The 20104-nt window shown below is 40.3% G+C and overlaps 1 protein-coding gene across 6 annotated transcripts; it reads right to left on the reverse strand.

The window, feature by feature from the left end:
- Nucleotides 1-8: 8 nt before the first annotated feature.
- On the reverse strand, nucleotides 9-19842 carry rufy2 (RUN and FYVE domain containing 2). 6 transcript variants are annotated; one of them, XM_035400831.1, is made up of 19 exons: nucleotides 19650-19842; nucleotides 18563-18717; nucleotides 13257-13430; nucleotides 12221-12338; nucleotides 11481-11582; nucleotides 10708-10831; nucleotides 10333-10397; nucleotides 10000-10065; nucleotides 9305-9374; nucleotides 9117-9218; nucleotides 8674-8820; nucleotides 7834-8001; nucleotides 7630-7727; nucleotides 5163-5282; nucleotides 4566-4695; nucleotides 4137-4231; nucleotides 3660-3708; nucleotides 3425-3505; nucleotides 9-2771 (listed from the first exon to the last, which is right to left on the reverse strand). In XM_035400831.1, the coding sequence occupies exons 2-19, from the start codon at nucleotides 18636-18638 to the stop codon at nucleotides 2628-2630; spliced, it is 1929 nt and encodes a 642-aa protein (XP_035256722.1). In that variant the 5' UTR covers nucleotides 18639-18717; nucleotides 19650-19842; the 3' UTR covers nucleotides 9-2627. The 6 variants fall into 6 exon arrangements, with proteins under 6 accessions (XP_035256722.1, XP_035256720.1, XP_035256723.1 ...); XM_035400829.1 differs by lacking the exons at nucleotides 18563-18717; nucleotides 19650-19842 and adding an exon at nucleotides 17533-18137; XM_035400832.1 differs by lacking the exon at nucleotides 19650-19842 and having other exon boundaries at nucleotides 2628-2771; nucleotides 8674-8790; nucleotides 18563-18638.
- Between the last annotated feature and the right edge of the window lie 262 nt (nucleotides 19843-20104).

Below are 20104 nucleotides of genomic sequence, written 5' to 3' on the forward strand. Positions count from 1 at the left end.
CATCAGTGTCTTGCCATTGCCCGCAAAAGCAATCATTATAATGGCTGTTAGCACTACAGGCCATAACCAGATAAAAGTCACTCTGCAGCTCTCTACTGCAACCTGCAGCACAATACGAATCAGGATTCACCATTTATACTGTGAACAGACTTCACTTTAAAGGCAATGTACATTAATAGCAACAATGTCAATGCTCCAGCATTGCGAACAGAAACAGTGTTCATTGTAAACATACAGTGGCCTTTTTTGCAATTAAATATACTGCACAGATAGTATGTGGACTTCCTGTTACATTTGCAAAGCAGTGACATAAAACTTGTTTGAAATTCACAACATAGTTTCTTTTAAACCAAGGATATTAATTCCAGTTTTGGAGCATTTCATTTAAAGTGTACACAAATCACTTGTTAATTATAAAACATATGTACAGTGAATGTATAGGACAGTTTAGTTAAGGGCTGTCCAACCCTGTTCCTGGAGATCTGTCCTGTGGATTTACATTTTAACCCTTTTGGCACCTGATTCTACTAATTTGCAGCTTAAGGAGACTTCGTTGAATGAGGTGTGCTTTGTTAGGACTGAAATGAAAACCGAGATCTGCGAGACTAGATCTTTGGGAACAGGGTTGGGCAGCTGTGGTTTAGTGGTTACCAAGAATGTTACCATATATTAACATTTGGCACCTTTGGCCTTTTTGGGTGAATAAGTGAACCCATTACATCAAAATACGTTGACCAGCAATATCTTAATTTTCAGAAATGTAGACATACATAAAATACTGCTTGGGGAAAAATTTCAATTTTACAGTAAATAAGATTTTGAATGGGGAAGTATGTTCTAGGTTTTATAAATAATTTCTAATATTACTATAACAGTCTTAAGAATATAGGCATTTGTCAGTAATATATTTAAAATAATTACATTAATATAAAACAGTCGCTGTGCTGTAGTTTCTGTTTCTTCATGTTAGGCAGCACTGGGAACAATATTAGAGTTTATGAAAAAAAAGTTCTGAAATGCATTTTCCTTACTAATTGCACAGAAAAACTAAAACCATCCTTGTTTTGGCTGTATAATCTGAACTTAATTTCTCAGGCACATGTGAATCACAAAATTTAGACCATCCCTGTCAAAAGTAAAAATAAAAATGGAATTCATGCTATGTCTACTGGAGGGAGCAGGTTCTACTTTCTCGCTTGAAATAAGTAATGAAATGTCTGTAATGATCCTGTTCATTAAACAGACTACTCATAGGGCCGGAAAGCAAGGTTCTCTTATTAATTAATACTTCACTTCCTTTGCAGACACCTTAGCTTTAAGCCTTACATAGTTTACATTTTTAGGCATGATCCATTTGTATATATTTACTAAAGCATATTAGTATCTAGCTCAAGGCCATAGATGCAGTAATGTAGGATTCCTAACTTCTCACCCCTGCACCGTCTATTCAAACATTTTCACCCCCCTGCTTAAACTGCATAATCAGCCTGTACTCTCAAGCACAAGCAGGATTTTAAGAACTTTATTTCTTTACAATCGATATTGGCCTAAATTCAATCAACATTTTATATATTCACTTACAAATTTTTTTTAACTTCATTTTGATGATCACTGAGGTCGCCTAACTGAATTGTAACAAAAGCAGCAAATTGTTGTCAGTCAAATTTCAGTCATATTTCAATCAGAATCAATGGAAATTCCTTGTTCTTTCATACGATGCCCTATGCATCCAAAGAACTGTCCACATAAACTGGGATCCGCTAGCAGCTTGCATTGATAGCACTGAAGTCAAGAAACAATGTACCCACAGGTGCTTGAAATTGCATGGCAAAGTCTGGCAACTTGACAGTCTGACAGTTGCCTAGACATGTGGATGCACGAAAAGTGGCGACAACAATGCCCCAGCCCTATTTTATCATCCCTGGATAAGTTGAGATCCTCACTGTTTTCTACCAGTAAGATGATGTCAAGATTGTCATATACCTACATTACTATATGCTTGTAAACAGACTCTCACTGTTTTTGAATATCGATGTTAATGATGCTAGAATTTGGTGGACGCACTGTAATGCATCGTATTTTAAAGAAAATCATTTATGCATTGATTTTGGATGAGCTATTTTAGTTTCACTCATAAATAGTGTTTTTTTAACAATCACTGTAGGGACAAATGTACTGAATCAAGGCCATTGTGTTTCATTAACATGGATTCAATCAACATTTTTCCTTAACTCTATCTAGCAATTAAAAGCAAGATTTTTTTTCAGAAACAGTTTGGCACCAAAATAAGCTGAAGAAAAAGTGTAACACTTGCTTTTTACAGGCAAGTCAAAGTTCAGGAAAAATGTTAATTGAGTACAGCCCAGGGATCTTAATATGAGACAAAGCAGATAATTACTGTATATACAGTACATCAGTCTCACAAAGCACGTCAGACATGGTTTGAAATGAAAAGAAAAAGGGACTTTCCATTGGCTACCTCTACTCACAGACACCCTTTCTCCAGTGTAAATGACTGGCAGTCTTGGTTTTGCTGCGGCCTTTTGGTTTGCAGTCCTGTGGATGAGGGTGAAAGCTGAGGTGGGCGTGGTCGTATTAGGGCGTATAGTGGTCGCAACCTCGCCCAATCAGGTAGCATTGGAGGAGCAGCGCTGGAGGAGGAGGGCGTGGCAAGTGTCACAGACCCTCACTGGTTTGGGGGAGGCGGGGAGGGGAAGCTCGTTGTCAGAGCACGCGTTGCAGAAGATCTCCCCACAGTTTCGACAGTGGTGCTGGAAAACGAGAAAGAGCAGAAAGAAGTATGTCAAATTAATTTGTAATATGTACAAATATTTAGGGAAATTTGTGAACATTTAAATTGAAATTGTAACACTTGACTCATGGATTTACAAACCTTTTTTGTACATTTCCATGATGGGTGTGTCATTAGAATACCATTTTAAACCATTACTGTTTGAGCTCAAGAATTTTTAAGTTCTATTCTGTTATTTCATTCTTTCTTTGAATATTTTTATTGTTATATATATATATATATATATATATAATGTATTTATATAATGTATTTATTTTTTTATAACGTAATGCAGAATGCTGCCTCTTTGGCATTCAGTACTACAGGGCAGCATGCAGTATTTGCATTTACTTTCTTTTATATTTGAATGTGCATTATATTTGAGTATGATTTGATTATGCTTGTGTGAGGGGGATGGCACATGGTATAATAATTATGCACCACAACATCTTATGTGCAACAATACAAGTTTACAGCAATACTGTCCCCAACCCCACACATGACAGGCTGTTTCACATGATTTAATTATAAATAGCCTAGCTGTCATTGACATGTTTAAAAATGAACATATTTATGAATTTCAACACTCTTCTTAAATAATCAGAAATCAGCATTCCTATTTATAATCCCAACCTTTCTTCTAGAGATAGAAAACTCCTTTTCACACAGTTTGCAGTGGGTGGCCTCCTTGTCTTTCAGCCACACTTGGCCCCCCTGCAAAAGAAACCAACGATTCCTTAACTCAGCTCAGTAATAGTGTATATTAATGACTAGGAATATAATAGGAATATTTAAAGCCCATACTTATAAATAAATAGCATAAATATTTATGCCAATTCTCTTTCGAGCCAAATTATTTAACACCCACCTGCAGTGCTTTGTTTGCTTCTTTTATGTCTTCAATTTTCAATTTTGATCTGGAACATTAAAAGATATCCATTTAGGCAAAGAAAAAGTGAAGTTCATGCAACGTCAAGAGAGTTACCTAAATACAGACTGTGAATTGAAATATGTGATAGATTTCCATTGTAGCCTGCCAACGGCAGGTGTAGATGGCTATTCTATAGGAATCGGAACAGACTCATTGTAAACAATGTACATTTGATACATATAATATCAAACATCATTCTTGGCAATGACAAACTGTACAATGCAGTAAGTGATCATTGGATGATGATGCATTTACTTGCTAAGTTTGATTGCTGATTGGCTGATGAGGTCTTTACTTGTTAAGTTTGAGTGCTGATTGGCAGATGAGGCATTTACTCGCTAAGTTTGTGTGCGATTTGTTGATGAGGTGTTTACTCGTTAAGTTTGAGTGCTGATTGGCTGATGAGGTATTTACTCGCTAAGTTTGCAGCCGAGCTCCTGGAGTGCCTGCTCCTGCTCCCGGCATATTCCCTGCAGCTGCCTGTTCTCATCTTGCAGTCTGTGGAACTCCTAAAACCAAACACACAAAACACACACACACACGCATACACAAACAGAACCATTGACCTTGTATTCACTGTGTAAATTTCAGGCTGCTTTCATCCAGTTTCAGTGTACAGAGAGCCATGAACAGCAGTGCCAGCACTAGACTGAATGAAAGATGGAGGAAGGGAGACTTCAGATGACACATTTAAAAGAATGACATCCAAATTCACATCTCTAATGAAAAGAACTAATGATTTCATAACAAAACTTATTAACAAAACCTCTCAAGGTAGTGACTTTAAATGAGAATGTGAAATTGTGTTTAATGCATTTTTAATTCAGAAAAGCACCTCCTCACCTTTTTCAGTCCGTTAATTTGCTGTGCCTCAGCACTGAGCTGGGCGACGATTTCTCTCTCCCTTTCCAGATCATTCTGTAGCGTCTGTCGCCACTCTTTCTCAATCTTCAAGTCTGTTTCCAGCTGAAGCCTGAACAAAAAAAACAAAAAATATTCTCTCATGTTTTTATACCAGGGCTAATTACAGCTGAAAAAGCTTTACCATCAATATTAGTATCTTTATTATCAATTTATACAGCAGACATATCAAGTTTTACAGCAGACATTTACTGCAGATATTCAGTACTTTGACCAAGGCTAAAAGAACAGCGCCCTACCTGGGAATCTAACCTGCAGCCTTCAGTGTACAGAATCACCCCCACATGCCACTCTAAATTCTTCTTTTAACTCTCTTGTTTAAAACAATGCGTTAAAATGTTTTTAGTGTGTTTAAATGTGTGACCCTGTTATACATGACTAAAGGACGTCCCTGATTACTCTAATCAGACAGATGCATTTAAATAAATGTGTGAAACTAAAGAAAGTCCTGTGATTACTCTAAACAGAGTGACGTGTGTGATAATGCTTGGCAAAGCTCCTGGTGAGCAGGGCACTCACAGCTGTGTCTCTCTTTGGCTGATCTGTTTCTGAAGGCAGTCTGCTTTATTGGCAAAGTCCTGCTTGAACTTGCGGGCTCCATCCTCTGCGGTCCAGCGATCGCGTTCCGCCTCCTGCAATCTGCCGTAATTCAAACCAGCTGGGTAAAACTGAGGCTCCCATCGCACGGCGGGGGGTGGGAGGGTGGGGGGGTGGGGGGCGGGGCGGGGCAGGGAAGGGCGGTCAATGGAAATGACCAACAACAGAAAATGGGGAGGCCAAACACATAAAGGCAAACCAGTGGCCCACTGAAATTAAAAAGTGGAGAGAACATAAATGAGGAAAAGCTGAAGGAGAAGATTGGGGTGTGTGTGTGTGAGAGTTTTGACTGTGGCTGATAGGGGAGCAGGGAGTAAGGACATTTTTGCTAAATGTGCGGATGTGCAGTAAAAATCCAGAAACTCTGTTTCATTCAACATGATGTAGGCCAAGAACAATGAACAATATTTGAAACCATTTAATTTTATTGTTACTTCATATAAGACACACACTGTACTTTTTAATTTGGTCTAATGGGTGTCCTACCTTACAGTTCTTTGTACGTGTTATTACAACATTAAGGGTTGTTTTAGAAAACTCTTAAAAAAGCGAATCGTCAAAAAAATCTAAAGAAATGAAAAACAAAAAACAAAATAGACAACCAAAGACTGAGAGAACAGTCAACCCTTTTGATTACAGATAACAGATACTGCATCCTGTCAGGCCATCGCCTAGTATGTACAGTGAAACAGTGGGTCTTAAAACATCAGAAAGAAATGTCTTTGACGAGCTTATACTGGTGCTCAGTATCTGTGCTGGCACATTTAACAAAGGACATGGCCAGAGTGCGTGTCTGGCTCAGCAAGTCTTTATCACTATGGAAATTATAAATAAAAACATGGGAAAAATCAAACAGGGATATCCAGAGGTACGGGGAGGGGTGTGTCGTTGTTGAAAGAATGTGCAAAATTGAAAGAGAGAAAAAATGTGGAAAACAAGAAAAGGAGAACAAAAAGGGAAAAGAGGATGTCAATATCAGTGAAATATCCATGTTACTAAAAGCTTTAAGAGATTGTTAAGCAAATGCATTCTTAAAATATTACAGACAAGATGGCAGTAAAACTAACAGAAGAGAAAGAAAGGGGTGGCCCATGTGGACGGGAACATGAAATATCCATGGAAACAGCACCTCGCACAACCAGGTACCAGGGAGAAGATACCAACCAAACTCAAATAAGGTGACAGGCAGACACGGTATTTATTTCTAAAAATGAATAAAAGAGGACATGCAAAACACTAGAGAGCAGGCCTTGAAATTCATTTTATTTTTAGGACCAGACAGGATGTAGGAACTCATGTTCCACTCACAATGTTACCAGCCTGTCATGTCTTTTCAGGAAACCAGCTACATTTTGCACAAGTTGGACCATTTTGTCTTGAACGCAAGTTTCCATTGTGCACTCAGAACATTGCTCCAGAAATCCACAGACAACCCCATGAGCCAAAATGGACAATAAATCAGCGTGAAATTGTAATGTTGGGCAGGGATTGTTTGAGGTGATTCCTTGATAACAGCATCTAATGATGTTATGACAAATCAAGTGGGGTACCTCAGTTGCCATTTAAGTGTTTGTTTTCATCTTAGTGCCTCAGGAGTACAACCAGGACAGTGTGTTACTGTTGTCCTGATTTACAGCTCCTGTAACTATGCAGTCATTAAAATAAAAGACTCATTCAGCCACACAAAATATGAGAAAGAACTCCTCTGATACAATAGATTTTCCTGGACATGTTTTTGGTTTATAATTTTATTTTTAAAATTTTGAATGAGCTACACCTCTCCACTTCTTTTTTACTTTTCTAGCTGCCATTGCCAAGTAGAGTGCTTTCGAACAACAATTAGTCCACGTGATGCATAAGGTAAACTTTTTGAGTAAAACGTAACATGGAAACTGTTGTGTGCAACTCAAAATGGTTCAAATGTTCAATGGAACACCCACCAAAGTGGCTGGCAAAATTGATTCATCATCATCATCATCATCATCATTATTATTATTATTATTATTTCAAGTCCTGCAATAGTAACTAGACATTCTACACTCGATCAGTTTTCCATTTCCAGGACTAACAGCCTGACTGGATTTGTACAGGCTATCTAGATTTTTATAACATGTAATGCAGAACGCTATAATCAGTTGGCAGAGTGAGATTTCATGAATCGTATATTGGATGGCAGTACCATGCATTGTGCGGTCAATCACTGGTTCATATGAACCAATCAAAAGAACTCTCTCCATTGACTTTGCTGGTAACACTCCCATCTTGGGGTTCATGAAGGCTTATGCTTCCATTACCAGCAGTAATATACATTCTGCACTGAGCAAATAAAAAACAGTAAACATATTCAATAAATCCTACATATATATTATATTATATTTATGGCCCTTACCTTTGTTCAAGCTGCTTCATTGTTGCTGTTATTTGATTGGTCTTCTCCTCCAGTCGTGTGATGATGTCATTCTTCTGTTTCAAATTGTCATCAGAATACTGTGGAGACACCAGAATAGCTCAAACCCCTGTTAATGTTAACAAGAAGATCCACCCATGTGTTTAACGAACCAGACAACACACAGAATTTGCATAAAAGCCCTACCTGCATTTTCTGGTACATCTCCACGTTGATAGCCTTGACCTCATCCAGCTGGTGTCTCAGACCAATCAGAGTGTCCTGTTTCTCGTGAATGTCCTTCTCCAGCAGCTTCATGGCCAGTTCCATTTCCTGTTTCATACTGACCTGCACCACCAGCTCATTCTCCACGTCCTGGAACACAGCACATTATTATTATGAATCAAATGATTATAACATAATTACAGTTCATCACTGCATAATTACAATAAATTATTACATCATTACTGCAGGTCAAACCTTTAACACAAGCTCACTCTCCTGCAGCACAGCATAAAATATTATAACATTATATAATAATAGTAATAATAATTATTATTTCTACCTCTTTCATTATTTAACATTTTTACAGTCTTAGTTACATTATGATATCATTATAATCAATATTACAGTGCTTCCAGCGCTAACATTCTGGTGTCTCACTTAGATACAGGCCTGTGTTCCATTACCCTAACGCCACAGGGAACCCGCTGTGCTCTATGCCCCTTAGGTGTGATTCCTTTACTGAGAGTAGCATGAGATTCTTGTGCTACATTAATTTATGAATATTCATAAGGGGGCGTGCCCAAGGACGGAACATCCACTGCCACTGATAATGTCAAGCCCATTCATTAATATTCAAACATTTAAGTGATCTGTCCAGTATTAAGAGCACAGAACTGGAAATCTGGTAAGTGGAGATGATCTGTGATGTGATGGTACTTCAGTGTGATGCACAGATTCCTTAAGAGGAGAATGACAGTAGTATCTGATTTCATAACACCTGAAATGCATGATGCATGGTGCTAGGCGAGGTTGATCTCTGACCTGTCGAAGCTGGCACTCCTCCTTCAACTGTCTCCGTGCCTCGTTGTACATTTCGTCCAGGCCCTGCCTTGACTGCTTGTACGTGCATAGCTCCACGTCCACATCCCCCTGGGTCACCTGGACAGGTCCACCGGTAAGAGTTACCATCTTTGGTCAGAAACATCGCTTAAGTTACCTGCTCTGTCTTATGTCATTATTCTAACATATGCACTCCACCATATATCCGTTATTGACTCTTTGACACTCCAGTTTGCTTTCATCTGATGTTCCACAAGTTAACATAATCAGCATATTCATCTATATATATGCGAGTTAAAGCCACTGTGGATATTTATAGCAGATCGAGTATCTGGATTTATGCCTGGAGCTGAAGGCCAGTCACATCTGTTTCAGGACACGATAAAAACAGTCGCAGACGCAGAGGACTTCAGACAGACACGTACTGCAAGGTGCTCCTGGGCTTTCATGAGAATGAGGGTGTTCTCATTTCTGAGCTGATGGTTCTCCTCTTGCAGCTTGATAATGTTGTTTTTTGCTATGGCAAGCTGTAATGAGATAACCGCCACCATTAAAATGCAGAGAGAAGTTACCTGACAATAACCACGTGAGAGTGAGCTGAGCTTTAACACACCTCCTCGATGAGTTTAGTGTTTGACTTTTCCAACGAGTCGACCCGTCCTTGTAAGCCGTGAACCGTGGAGCTGAACCAGAGAGAGGATAGAGGGTCAGTGGTGTCACATGTTCTGTTGTCTTTCTATGGTACATTTAATAACTTGTATATACAATGCTGACCTCTATATTTTTTCCCCATCACTGGAAACATCCAGAAGTTTGAATGCAGAGATATAGTGTATACAACAGCAGCTATTTAACTTTTTACGCTTATAATATACGGAAGATGTATACACAACAAAGATAATCATAAACACATTTAGTATACAGACCTATACAATATTAGAATGTGCTCTTAATGATTGCACATTTTTATTGTTGTGTGATGAAAAGTTGAGAGGAAAAAGGGAACAAAAAAATACACAGAGACAAAACCTGGCCTGTGGGCAACAAGCCAAGAGCTAATGTCTTTCACAAACATGACTAGTGATGCATCAGCTAAAATCATCTCTCACATCACTGCATTTGAGACACACAAATATTCGAGAAACAGCTGCCTGGATTCGCTTGAGCGTACAATGACCTCACAGTGTGTACACTTGTAAACGTAAATCAAACAAACAATTTTGTAAATGTGAATTACAATTTGAAGTTATCACAATGTACACCAGTGTCATAACCAAAGCGGACTTCCCCCATAGCAACTTAACTTACTTCAGCTGTCTGTTCAGTTCTTCCACATAGTTCTTCTGGTCCAGAATAGCAGCTATTTGACCATTTCTGAAAGCCAACACAGAGAGATACACCTGAGGCAGCTGAAGCTTTGAACAGCAAAACAATAGATACGGTCAGAACAAATGAAGCAAACAGAATAATACATAAGGACGCTTAGGTAATATTTACAAAGGAAGTAAACTAGGGGATTAGTGGCGGAAGTAGTGTTCAGTGAACAGGTGTGTTCTGGGATTTAAAGACACAGGAGTAGTCCTGCTGGTGCTGAGAAGAGACACTGAGTGTGTCAGTGTAAAATCACCAGTTTGATGTTACCTTTCTTCACTTCTGTAGTCATCAATGTCATTTTTCAGGTACATGGAAAAGTCTATCACCCCGACCTAGAATAAAACACGAGAAATTTTACAGCTCTTCATTTCGATTTACCAACATGCAAAAGTTCAGTTTCCATAAGATACCAGTGATTACTAGTGAATTGCACTTCCTTCCTTCTAAAAGATTGTGTGTCTTTAATATTTTATACCCCAACAATTCTGTTTTTAGTCAACCAACAGAAAGCATTCAATAATTTAGAAAGAATTATAATGGGGACTACAGAGGGTTCATTCAGTGGGTCCAATGTCCTACAGACAGTACAGGACCTCTCATTATGTGAGGTGAATACACTGCTGAAACTGAAGCTGCTCTTACCTGTGTGTCCAGGTCCTCGCCCTTCACACACAGGTTGGCGTCGATGACGTTGAGTCCCACCAGCAGCCCCACTATGACAGCGCCCTCCTCCTCCAGCATCACAGCCGAACATTCGTAGAACTCACTGAGGAGTATGCAACACACAGGCACACACGCACACACACACAACGCAACCATCCGGTCACCATTACTAATGTTACGGTTGGAGGAAGTAGTAGATTTGATTTTGATCAGCTGGAATACATTTTACTGGTGAGTGCTTAGCTGACCCCTCCATCCTGTGTAAACATACTTTCAGGTTGGTCTGAGCACATTACAAGTTCATATTATTAATTTACATCCCATTAAGGTATCATAAGGAACGTGACCAGCGAAGTGCTCTGCGATAGTTATTTCATTAAGATGTGTTTGATACATATGATCAAATGATACATATGTAGCTACATCCGATCAGACTGCTCCTGAGGATAACCAGAGGACAGGACTCCAGAGAGAGAGAGAGAAAGAGAGAGAGATAGAGAGAGAGAGATTTATTTGTTTATGTATTTGCATGTACATTTGTATATTTGTTAGGTGATCATTTGTTTATAATTCATGACATTGCAGTCTAGTTTATGTACATTGTAATCTGTTTTGTAAAGCTTAGACAAGACATATACTGAAATTAGCCAATAAAGCATTTTAAATTGAATTGAGAGACAGAGAAGAGAGCCGAGAGGGGGATGAGACCGAGATGGCGTGATGGGGAAAAGGAGAGGGAGAAGGATGTGTACCTCAGCAGGTCTTTCCTGGTGATGAGACAGCGGAGGTAGTCGGCTAACTTCTTCTGCATCAGAGCCAGGCGCAGCCAAGCCCGAGCACGACCCAGCGGCGTTCTTATGGGACAAACAATCCACACATTTGGCTAAATATCCCCACATAGAACACTAAAGGTACCCCAATTATAATCTGATGTTTTTCACAAAGCCATTCAAACTCCACTTCATACTTTTCTTCACAGATCCAGCGATAGAAGGGGGAATCTTCCAAGTTCAAAGTTACTCATTTGGGTGCACTGAGCCAAATTCGTGATCACTTTGTAAAATATAGGCAAAATGGTTGGTCTTTGTTTCTATGGCAAACTATACTCAAGCTCTCAAATTCAGCTGCAGTGTCTTTTCATTGTTTTTTTTTGCAAAAGGTTTCATATGCAAAAAACTGGATAGAATACAGAAGTGAAAATCTGGCCGAATGTAGCCAGTTCCCTTTTCTGTTCCATGCAGAGGCTCAGGAACTGACTGAACACATTACACAGCTGAAGATTCTGAGAAAATGGAGTGTGCGTTTCCATCATCACTGAATGTACAGACCCCTAACTGTCTTCATTAACACTTTATATCTCTGCTCAAAGGGTATCAGCATCAAAGGGTACATCTTACTGTTTAAGCTTCCCATTTACTTTAGAACAAGACAATAATAAAGTAAAAAACAAAGATTACAAGAGCACATTATAAACATGCAATTCATCACATACTTAAGTCCAGGTAGGTCTCTAACACTTGCTGCAATCTCGCTGGCCTCCGGACACAGCTTCTCTACCATCTCCAGGGGACCCCACAGTGACTTGTTGTACCCCAGGAAAGACTTTTTCACTGGGGACACAGATACTGACACTCAGGACACCATCGCAGCAGGAATATTATCGCATGACAGTTTTACAACGCCATTCCGCAAATGTATGCACTGACTTCTGAGATTTCTGTCCTGAAAGTAGATACCAACCACAGAAATACTTCTTTAATAGTTATATTTTAATTATAATTAAATTTTAATTTAATTATAAGTATAATATTAAGAAGAAAAAAAAATATATATATTTAGTGATGCAGGGCTGGGGGTGACCACTGTATCATGTGGGGAACAGACATAAACACAAAATGGGGATAATTGGCTTGTTGCCGTTTATTGACTCCTGAAACAGAAAATAACATAAAGCCTTTGAAAATAAGCAAAGGCCAACCTGGCAACCAATTTTCCCTTGGCAAAGGCAGGGCAAAAACACGGAACCGCAAAAGAAAAGGATGCACAAAATGCAGCACTGTCCAGGAAACCGGCCACAGTCCAAAACTCGTCCTTCTCCTAGGCCTCACCACCAGGCCTTTTATTAAGGCCAATAATGAGATAATTGGCAAGAGCCATGGTGATTACCGTGTATCACAGAGTTGGCCATTCCTTTGGGTAGGGTCGGTGCTGCCCCTGGTGGGCAGCACCATCACCTTCCTTCCTGGCACCACTATATACAGTATATATCATGGTTTGCATAACTGGTGGGCATTTCAGGAAGCAGGATTACAGAGTTAGCTGGATAACTGTGCTGAGTAAAACCCAGAATAGCTCTTTTTACCTCAGTCAATGTTCCAAATTTTGGAGGTTACAGGGTTTTCCTCAGTGCAGTTATCCAGCTAACTCAGTAATCCCGCTTTGACAAATACCCCAACGGTTTCATTAACAGTGAATGAGCACAGATGCGAACGCCTTCAATGTGAGGTGTGGCGGGTGAGCATACTTACCCTTAAGGCCATGTTTCAGGCAGTGCTCCATGACGACAAAGAACTGCTGGAGGGGGGGGTAGTCTGAGTCCAGGGTCCGGCCGAAGCTCAAGGCGGACTCGATCAGGCCCTTGATACTGAGCTTGGCCATGTTGAGCAGGTTGGACCGCTCCATGGTCATTGGGTCCCGAAGAGCTACAACATGAATAAAACACATTTACAAATGTTTTTCTTCCTGAGCAAATTTGTCTCACTTTATTTTTCTTTCTTAAAATTTGAATGCTCGGTCATATCTGCAGGTTCATCCACCACTGCAATGTGAAATGAAAAGGACAAATAAAGTATGCGCCTTCCCTTGAAGCTTGAGCTTATACAGCAAAGCTAATCCAGGTTAGCACCACCCGTCAAACTACACAGACCTCTTAAAGCACACTTTAATAGGCTCAAACCGCTATTATCTCATATGCTGCATATGTAACACTTTTAATTCTTAATGAGTAAGAGTGATGGACATAACCTTCACCCCTCCCCACACCTGATGATATAATCAGCTCTTAGCTGTAAGTCAATGGCAGCGAATTTCTAAACAACTAGGCTAAATGTTGAACATTCACATCATAAATAAATCATTAACCACCTTTAAATAGACCTATAGAGTGTGTAGAGATAACAGTTATCTGCCATGATCCTCCAGTGAATTTTTTCCAGTTATTCTGGAACTGCGTATGGGTCTATAGGTGTTGATCTTATGGTGTGTTAACAAGCTGTGATGACTGTTCTTGCATGCACCAATGAGCTGAAATTAAATGTCAGGCAAGTCAGACACATTTTTCTGCAACTGCAGCCAGTGTTGGGTTTCACCAGTGGATTTGAGCAGAGCTCACAAGAAGGACCATCAAAGATGCAACTAACAGAATATGAACTCATAAGGATATGCTTAAGACATTAGCGTTTGATTCACCACTCTGTATGACCGTGTTGCACAGCAGAAGCATGATAGACGCTGAGGAACAGGCTGACCAGATACTTCCATAAAAAATATTTTTAGTAACAGCTGGATATTTTACAGACGCAATTCAGTTGAAGTACCTTGCTCAAGGGTACAACGGCACTGCCTCACCTGGGAATTAAACCTGTAACCCCCGTGTTACAAACCCAGTTTCATAAGCATTATAGCACACTGCCTCCCCAGTGGCTGCATGAGCAATTTAGAAGGTTTGCGAAACTCACACAAATTATTCAGGGTGTCAACTCCCAGATTTCAACAGATCAAAAGAAAATTGAGTGACAAGTACTTTTATATTATTTCAGCTCTCTCAAGAGCAGACAGAGAGGTGTATGGTTTGGTACTGCACTATTCAAAATCTATAATCACTCAGTAATTTTTCATTCACAGTCTAAAGCACATCTCATTACAGATTCTGACTGGAGTTCCCCTGGGGTTCCAGGTATGCACACTTCCAGGTACGCACGCACGCACACACACACACAAATCCAGCAGCCCCTCAGGTGTATTTTTACACGTAGGCCTACTTGCCAGTTACAAACAGTGCAATCTCAAACAGAAGATGAAATGTACTTTTCTGACTTCACAGCTCGTCAAGGTTTGGCTACACTATTTCTGCACCGATAACACAGACAGTCCTTTAAATAGACTAGGCAAAATAGGAAATGCTAACTCAACTCAGACAAACTATGCCACCTCAAAACACTCAAACACTGTGATGCACAAACAAACACACACTTAATATATACGATGCTTTGGTAGTTCCGTGGCCTAAAAATAATCTGACATTTCTTCTCATATTCAACAGTTTCCAGTCTGCTAGGGGAAAGGACATAGTGTCAGCTGGATCTCTCTAAGAATGCTTCAAGGTGATTTCCTCTAAATTACAGCAGAGTCAGTTCTTCTCAGTATAAGCGCCTGAGACAGGCTGGAGCTGGGTTCACTGAGTTCGACTCCACTGTTTAAAGACAAGTCAGCATTTTCATGGCTATTAAATGCACTTTCAGACACAGAAAGGTTCCGCTGAGTTAAAGTAAGAGCTTTCCATTCAGCAGTCTAGATTATACCAGTGTCACATGTTCTCAATTATGGTGATGTTACTCCTACACACCCAAGTAAAGTAGACAATCTATCAGTGAAAGGGTCAAAAATGTAGGCCTATTTGATAAATATCCTGTAAAGCCTCAGCATCACAGACTAAAATTCAGGAAATGAACTAAAAATAACCACAATATCAGCTGTTCAATTATTCTCATGTGAACCGACTCAAAACTGGGCTTAAAGCTGTGAAGACTAAAAAAATCATGGCACAGCCTGGCTTTTAGAAGAACATTTAACTTCATTAATGTTAGCTCAAATTAACTGGTATTGTGTAATCATTCTGTCAAATTAAAACACAGTTTGTTTATAAATACATATTTTTTTAATGGAGCAAGTGAGCTTCATAATGTTTGGGACAAAGATGCTTTTTCTTGACTTGGCTCTGTACTTCACAATATTAGGCCTGTAATCAGACAATTCACATGTGCTTAAAGTGCGCATTCTCAGCTTTTATTAGATTTTTTTAGGGTATATTTTATACTGTATATTTTATATTGGTTTCACCATGTACACATTCCAACACTTCTTATACATAGCCACCCCCCCCCCCCCCCCATTTCAGGGCACCATAATTTTTGGGACATATTAATGTTTCATAAATGAAAGCAGCCATGTTTAGTACTTTGTCACATCCTTGACAAGCAATGACTTGAAGTCTCAGACCCAAAGACACCACCAGATGCTGTGTATCTTCTTTGGTAATGCTCTGCCAGGCCATGTGAATTGTTGGATTACAAATCTAAAATTGTGGAGTACAGAGCCACATCAAGAAACAAGCAAACCAGGTTAAAACCTAGTATATGGCTGGACCTAACACACGTGATCCGGCCGACCAATGGTGTGACTTCATAACTCGGCCGACCAATGGTGTAACTTCATCACTCAGTCAGTCAGTCACAGACATTTGCGTTTGTAGGGCTGGCCCCGCTGTTGAGGTCCAGCCAAAAACCGTCTTTGTCCCAAACATTACGGAGCTCATTCAAAGTCTCCGCAGACCTGCATTCTCTGGGGACCTGGAGACCCTGAGAAGGTGCTGATATATTTCAGTGCCCTACATTCTTGACACTTTACTCATTGCAACCTATTCCTTTACCTCATAATGCCTTCGGTGCTATTATTGGTACAGTTAGACAGAGAACAATGTGTATAAATAAACCATACAATGACTGTGTAATATCATTATAATTAATAGAGATACATACTGGCAAATTAGGCCTACACAATGCGGATTTCTCAAAAATCTACATTGACTCTCTCAAGATGCACAGGACCACAAACGCAAATGGACGATCGGAAATGTTAGAATTAACTAAGCACACGTGACAAGAAAACCAGCTGTAAGAAACCTTTAATCTACCTCAACCAAACCGAACAATGTCCTTGCCACAATAAAGGTTCCAACTCAGAATATAATTTAGATCTCCTGAACACTTAAGGGCTAGGCTACTCCCCAGAATAATGGGGACTATACATCTCAAAAGAGTGGCTAAACAATAGTTGTCACTTCTGTGGTTGGATTGCAGTTATCTAACCAGCTAACCACATGAGCATTATCAACGCTGTGAGCGCAGTTTTCCACTCTGACACGGAATAATGACAGTAGACTGATCTATGCTGTTTGAGTGAATGTAATCTTAGAAATACATGCTTGCTACTGATAGGCTTCGAACACATCCGCACCAACCTGTTTTGGTCCTTTGTTAACATAGCACATTAGTCATAAGTGTGAATCCAATCAGGACGCTTTCTCACATAATTTTCTGCAGATTTAAATCGCCAAGCATCCTCCCTTGATCACGCTACCCAGGTTTTGGGGTGTGGTTCCCAACGTCCATTGGATTATAACCAAACCACGTGGTGCCTAGCTACACCTGAAGGTTATGGACATCTGTCAAAGCGATGGTTTTCATCTTTACATATATAAAAAATCTGGAATTAATACCAAGAACTCAGAAAACGGGACGCCATACAAAACCTGTGATTAAATGTGCTACTTAAACGTTTTGTTACAGTGATGCGACAGTAAATTGTTGCACACAACACAGTTTTTTTCCCACACAAGCTTCGTTTGTAACAACATACATGACATCATTGTGATGGTAGTCAATATTATCCATGCATAAAGATAATCTAAGCGGCATACTGACAGGAAATCCGGAGTGCATTCCCCTAAATGCGACCACAACTTACCCTTTGCGCCCCAGTCATCTGAAAAGGGGGGTGATTTCTGTTCCGCTACCTTGGGAAGTACGTGAATGCTTCCTGAAAAGGTCTCCGATGCTTTCCTAGCAAGCGCAAATATGGGCGCCTGCCACCTCCCGTCTCCCGCTTTCATGGCGGCGGCAGATTTTTCAGTCGATTTCTCTTCTTGCAACCTGAGGATACCGAAGACTTGATCTTTCTCTTTGTTGCTCTCCGCTTCAGCAAAGGTGAGATCGTGTTCTGCTGGTGTCGCCATCGCGCATGTAAATATCATAAAGCGGGAGCTAATATGTAACCTAACAACGACCACAGAGGAATTGTCAGAGACAGCATTGATACACAATGTGTGGTTAAATGCCAGTGCAAATCAGAGTGAAATGTTGCGCATCCAAGCTCCACTGTTTTCAGCTACATGCCGTTGTCAGTTCTCCTTCTCGTGTCATGCAAAAGACGGATCGTCAGTCCCCGCCGGTGAAATGCTAAAAGAAATTTGTTTACAGCGAACGGTAGTTCCTTTGCTCAGCCTCCCAGTACCCGAAGGGGTGGTGTCAGAAATCCTCACAAGACACAAAAGCACTACGTAATGGCCTGCCTTCAGGACCTACTGCCTACACATCACCGCCCTCTGTCGCTGGCTAGAGGAATTACCATCCGTCTGCAATGCGTTAGGTGATCATTACTGTCACTTCTAATTGATAATAAACATACGCGTTTTCTAAGATTCAACAATAATATTTTAACATTTAAGAGGTGATTTATAGCGCTTCATCACAAAGGTCACACAAATAGGCTACGACTTACACCAGAAAGGGCTGCAGTACTGTACAATCAGAAAGGTCCTGAAACCCTCTGAACTGTGAAAATGTAATAAATGCTACTCAACCGTGTTGCTAACTCTATATCGAGAAATGAGCATTTGTTTAAATACTTATATTTTGCGCATTGTTGTCTTCAAAACAAGACGCACTACGAATAGTCTGAAGACGCAGTATGTTTTGTGGGAATGGTCGTGGTTTACCTTGGCTATACGCAAGTCTCTCCATGCTTTCACTGTGAGTTATTCCCCAGCGATGGAGACTCTGGGGTGAGTACATGGGCCCAGCTCAGCTCTGCCTGGTCACAAGATGGATCTTAATGTGCTTCCGAGGCGCCCCCGTCAGGTACGACGTGATACTGCATCAAGAGAACAGAAATGACCGTCACATTGATTTAAATGCAACAACAAGGGCTGGGCTGCGGATCAAGATCACTGTGCATTGTTTCACTCAGTTCTTCTCCAGTTTCTGACTTGCGGTGCTTTGTCTTGTCCTGAAATTACACTGATTAATCCTTCATTTATCCTCAGTGGACTTGAGTGAAGAAGTTGTGATTTAATGCATGATATAGCTGATTATACTCATTGCTGATTATACTCCCCTGCTCTGTGTTAAACATTTGCAACTATGAAGCAGAGCCTAAAGACGGAGGCAGAGGCAATCAAAGCTTTAAGATTTTCTCTGAGACTGAGTGATGGAAAGGGGAGTGCTGGGCCCTGGGCCCACACACACCGTCACTGCAGTCTTAACTTTTGACTTTTTGTTATTAACACAGATGAAAGCTCTTCAGTTGATAAGCAGAGAATAACCGAGAAGGGAAATTCTTAGCATGTAGCTTGTTATTTAACAAAGATATTTAACTACTCAGAATGGATATTTTGTCACATGCTGCAATAAGACCTTCCCAGAAAGCAAGACTTAACATTCCTGGGAATAAAGTAGCCTGACTGAATCACCATTAAGATCCATGACCAGCCTTTTTGGTGGAGGACTTCCTGACCCAGTATGCTTCTCTGTTTTCCTGCAGATCTGATTTAGTGCTGGAGTATCATATGACTCTGTCTTCCTGCTCTGCCTTCCATAATTGCACTTAAAGCAGAATTTACATATGTCCGCACTTAGAAACCATTTAAAATTCATCTTCAGTCTTTTATGATAGATTTATTTTCTTTGGTATTTTAGATACAATATCACCAGATAAACAAACTGCTAGGGGTTCCATCCATCTCTCCACAGCCCCTGGCCTCCTTGTAACAGCTACAGCTATGTGCAAAATCTGTTTAGCCTTACCTTCTTACTGCAGGGATGGGATTGTCTTGTCTCAGCTCTGTTTGCACTCAGTTGAGTCGGCTTCAAGCTGCCAGGTTTGGGGCCTGTGTGCATTTGGGACAGCGGCTCACACACATAAACAGCCCTCTGCAGATGCAGGCAATGAAAGAGTGATGTCGCTTTGTGGAACGACATGCACACACACACACACACACAGTGCTGGGAGGTGGAGGGGGGAGGGATCATTGAGTTTTTTCTGAAAGGTGGGGCTAGCCTGTGTGGTGCAGCCAATCCTGGGCCTCCACTGAGAAATAAAGGGGAAGAGAAGGAGGAGGGCTCAGGAAGGGGTGTGGTTTGGCCTCTGAGTGACATTGCACACTGTTTCTAAAATGCATGCTTGTGGGAAAAGGATTAAATACTAGAATAGTAATTGACCAATACACAATTTCCTTAGTGGATTTCACTGAGATGAACAG

This window comes from Anguilla anguilla, chromosome 18 (genome assembly GCF_013347855.1).
Source record: "Anguilla anguilla isolate fAngAng1 chromosome 18, fAngAng1.pri, whole genome shotgun sequence".
In the NCBI taxonomy this organism is placed as follows: Eukaryota; Metazoa; Chordata; class Actinopteri; order Anguilliformes; family Anguillidae; genus Anguilla; species Anguilla anguilla.